The 3,966-nt window shown below is 41.4% G+C and overlaps 1 protein-coding gene across 4 annotated transcripts; it reads left to right on the top strand.

Annotated features, from left to right (window-relative positions):
* Positions 1-19: 19 nt before the first annotated feature.
* Positions 20-3,857, top strand: POLR1H (RNA polymerase I subunit H). Of its 4 annotated transcripts, none has more exons than XM_019985862.2 (5): positions 20-155; positions 353-507; positions 727-845; positions 1,268-1,377; positions 3,278-3,857. In XM_019985862.2, exons 2-5 carry the CDS (start codon positions 372-374, stop codon positions 3,300-3,302), a joined length of 390 nt encoding a protein of 129 aa, XP_019841421.1. In that variant the 5' UTR covers positions 20-155; positions 353-371; the 3' UTR covers positions 3,303-3,857. The 4 variants fall into 4 exon arrangements, with proteins under 4 accessions (XP_019841421.1, XP_070634373.1, XP_070634372.1 ...); XM_019985863.2 differs by having other exon boundaries at positions 21-155; positions 745-845; XM_070778272.1 differs by lacking the exons at positions 1,268-1,377; positions 3,278-3,857 and adding an exon at positions 1,078-1,261 and having other exon boundaries at positions 745-845.
* The last annotated feature ends 109 nt before the right edge of the window (positions 3,858-3,966 follow it).

The raw sequence follows: 3,966 nt of genomic DNA, 5'->3' as shown, positions 1-3,966 counted from the left end.
TCCGGGGACCAAGTTTGCGATTAATTATGACGTAACAGCCAATCGACAGGCCGAACGACGGGGCTCTCTAGCCCGCCCTGCTCTCGCTACTCCGCTGCCGCGTAGAGCCGGCGTTCTAGCTCGCGGAGTTGGCTTCCCCTTCTCGCCTGTCCCAGGTAAGCAAGCCCCCAAGTCGAAGTACCGGACCCCGGCTTGGAATTCTAGATATGTGGGCTCATTGGTCTTAAAGGCACAGGCATACGTGGGAGAAGGACTCGGGTTCTGTACACTTAGGTCCAGGGACAGAATAGGAATGACCCTTCAGTGGGGAGGGAGCTACTCTCTTTTGTTAGCAGTCTCCCCTTCTTCTCAGCCCTCGACCACCCTCCGTCATGGACCTCGCCGGCATCTGCTCCAGCTTTCAGTCGGACTTGGATTTCTGTCCAGATTGCGGCTCGGTCCTGCCTCTGCCCGGGGTTCAGGATGCTGTCGCCTGTACCCGCTGTGGCTTCTCCATCAACGTGCGAGGTAAGGGGCTTGTACTCAGCGACCCGGCAGAGGGCCCAGCGTGAAAGGGTCAGTGGCTTGAGGACCCTAATATCGGTTGGATTGAAGAGGGGGACCCTGAAGCAGGGAATCAGGCACTTTTGGCCTTGGGTCGAAACCTGAAGGGAAGAATATAAGGCCTCCTGTCCTAACAGAGAGGGAGTTTTGGGTGTCAGCCCTCCTTACTGTCTCCACAACCAGTTCTTACTGCTTGCGCAGACTTTGAGGGGAAGGTTGTGAAGACCTCAGTTGTGTTTAACAAACTGGGGACAGCCATGCCTTTGTCGATGGAGGAAGGACCTGAGTTCCAGGGACCCGTGGTGAGTGAATGACATCGAGGACTGGCCCCAACGAATGAGGGTGGGAAAGAAATGGAGGGGCGATTGCTCAGATCTGGAGAGTTTTGTACCCAATTCCAAGAGGGAAGGGTGTGTGCTATGCTGAGTCGTGTCTGACTCTTTGCGACCCCGTGGGCTGTAGCCTGCCAGGCTCCTCTGTCCATGGAATTTTCCAGGTAAGAATACTGGAGCGGATTGCCATTTCCTCCTCCAGGGGATCTTCCCGAGCCAGGGATGGAACTCGCGTCTCCAGCATTGGCAGACGGATTCTTTACCACTGCGCCACGTGGGAAGTCCTCCAAGAGGGAAGAGGGGTCTATTAAAACATCAGAGTCTGGGGAGTGTGACAGCCCGATGTCTGTGATCGGGAAGAGGACTTATTAATCCCACCAGTTGCTTCTCAGGTTGACAGGCGCTGCTCTCGATGTGGGCACGAGGGAATGGCATACCACACCAGGCAGATGCGATCAGCCGATGAGGGGCAGACTGTCTTCTACACTTGTACCAACTGCAAGTGCGTATCCTTTCCCTCCTCTCTGCCCTTTCTCAGTCTGTTTGCGACCTAAACAAATCCAGTGATTTACTTTTTGTACTGAATAAACAGTTGTGTTCTTTGGTCCCATCCCTCTCTTCTGTACAGTTGAAGTCATAGGGAAACTTGTGGTCGTTTTTTATTTTAGAAAATTACACTTTTCTTATCCTTTTTATACTTGGTGAATTAAACCTTTTAAGATATTTAAAAGGAAAGAAAAAAAATACAGAAAGCAAATGTTGCTTGATGATCTGGGTGTTACTGTTGCATCTTCCACTGTACTTACTCAAGGTAGTTTTATTTCGGTGAGAATTAGTCATGGGTGATTTAAAGAACATGATTCTCTGAATAGTTTTGAGAACTCCCCTTTGTCTTTGGTGTTCTGTGGTTTCACTAAAGTATATCTGGATGTGGCTTTCTTTTGTTTATCATGTTTAGGATTTGTTGGGCTTTCTGAAAGTAAAGATTGATTTTTTTTTCTTTTCCATCAACCTTGGAAAATTATCTGCCGTATCTCATTGAATATTGCCTTTACCTATGTTCTCGCATTCTGGAGTTCTAATTAATTAGTTGCTTATTAGACTTTACCCACTACTCCATTTCTCTCACCCTTTCGTAATTTTGCATCTATTTTCTCTTTATATTGCTTCTAGGTAAATTCTTCTGGTCTTTCTTTCACTTCACTAATTCTGTCTTCAGTTTGTGTCAGTTATTGTTACTTAAAAACATTTTTTTTTTTTTGAGTTCTGCTTATTTTTCAAGTCTCCTCAGTCATTTTTAATAATTCATGATTCTTTAATCCTAAATTATTTTTAATTCTTACATATATTTAAATATATTAAGCATGATATTTATATTCTGTGTCTCCTAATTCTCATACCCACAGTTTTTGTGGGTCTGATGCTGCCATTATTCCTGCAGACTTTCTCATGGTGCTTTTTTTGTTTTATAATTTTTGAACATAAGCTCAGATTTTTAAGAATTTGGACTATGGAATTCTTTGAGGCCTGGAGTGAAAACTATATTCTTAGCATATGGGTTTCCTCTTCAGGTGCCTTGAAGCACTACCAAGTTGGAATGACTTTAAATGAATTCTCAGCTTCATGTGTTTTGTAGCAAATAGGTAGTATGGATTTGGGCTGCAAATCCAATGTAAGGCCAGGTTTTGATTAGAAATTCTAGAGGGAAATTTTTTTATTTTTTCTCCCTCTACCTAGTGAGACAGTCAAATTCCTCTTCTGCAGAGTTGGATTTTTTTTCTTGTTCACTTTTATACACAGGTGTAGCCCTTTGGAGGTTTCAAACTTACTCAGAGTATCTCCTCTCAGACATTGTAGGCTTGTCGCCGGTTCACTCATGTGGCTCTCAAAACAGCAAGGGCACCAGTGTACCAGGGGCTTCAGTTTGAATGTACCTGTCTAGGTTCCTGGTTTTATATACTTTCACTCAGTGTGAAGAGTGCCTTTACTTTCTTGCCTTCTCATCAATGGATTAAAAATATTTATAGTTAGAAATGCCTTTGGGGAGTATTTCTCAGTCAGGCTGAGAAATTGTTTAATTTAAACAACTAAGAAAATTAAAATTTTTTAACTTTTTTTTTTAATGACCAGAAGTTTTTCATTTTTATGAGGTCTAGTTTATCCTTTTTTCTTTTATGGGTAGTGTTCTTTGTTTTCCTTAGAAATCTTGACATAATTCATAATTTGCAAGACACAGTTTTAATCCCAGCATGTTTAATTGTCTTGAATTTGTGTAGGGTTGTTTAGGGGAGCTAGTCCTCTATGGTCATAAATTAAAGTCCTTCCTTGATTATTTCTTTCATCTTACACTGCTAGTACCTCTTCCTTTGGACAAATATAACAAGTCTTTTCTTTCTCTATAGGTTCCAAGAGAAGGAAGATTCTTGATTTTTTTTCTGAGCGACTCAACAATCCTTTTCTTACTTGGAAGCTGGAGGATATTGGGTTCTTAGGTCCTCTGTACATCTCCCTATTACAGTGTTCTGTTCGCAGAGGAAAAGCAGATCGTCGTGTGTGGATTACCATTGTCCCCAGAGTACTCCTACCCTCATTGAGTTTCCTTATTAAAGTTATAATTTTCTATAAAAGCCAGACATATGTATGTTATTTATAATCTATCTTGTTCGAAAAGAAATTTATATTAGAGAGATATATTCGTTCTCTCAACAAATGTATCAGTGACAAAAAGGGAATATAAATTAGTACAGCAGAAAGAAAAAGGAGGCGGGGTAATAAAAAACAAGGATAAAAATATGGAGCCAGGAATGAGGCTAATAACATAAAAAGGCAATTATACGTATTCCTTCATTATCTAAATCTTATTTGGTTCCTGAGTTTAGGAAAACAAAAAGTGGGAGTTTGGATAGTGAGCTTCAATAGAAAACTCTGAATCAGATTAATTTGATATGTAAGTTTGGACAATAAAATCTATACTCAAAGACACAGGTGGACATTCTGGAAATGTTTTTATTGCTCTTGAGATAATATTATACACACACACACACATATTTTTTACACTGTAACAGATTCATATATAGAAAAGTAGGAAAAA

Source organism: Bos indicus, chromosome 23 (genome assembly GCF_029378745.1).
Source record: "Bos indicus isolate NIAB-ARS_2022 breed Sahiwal x Tharparkar chromosome 23, NIAB-ARS_B.indTharparkar_mat_pri_1.0, whole genome shotgun sequence".
Taxonomy (NCBI): domain Eukaryota; kingdom Metazoa; phylum Chordata; class Mammalia; order Artiodactyla; family Bovidae; genus Bos; species Bos indicus.
This window is presented reverse-complemented; position numbering and strand designations above follow the sequence as displayed.

Coding starts and splice junctions, on each gene's coding strand:
- POLR1H (XM_070778271.1), top strand. CDS start 372: ATGGACCTCGCCGGCATCTGCTCCAGCTTTCAGTCGGACTTGGATTTC. Junction 508..726: donor CTTCTCCATCAACGTGCGAG/GTAAGGGGCTTG, acceptor CTCCACAACCAG/TTCTTACTGCTTGCGCAGAC. Junction 846..1,077: donor CTGAGTTCCAGGGACCCGTG/GTGAGTGAATGA, acceptor TTCCTCCTCCAG/GGGATCTTCCCGAGCCAGGG.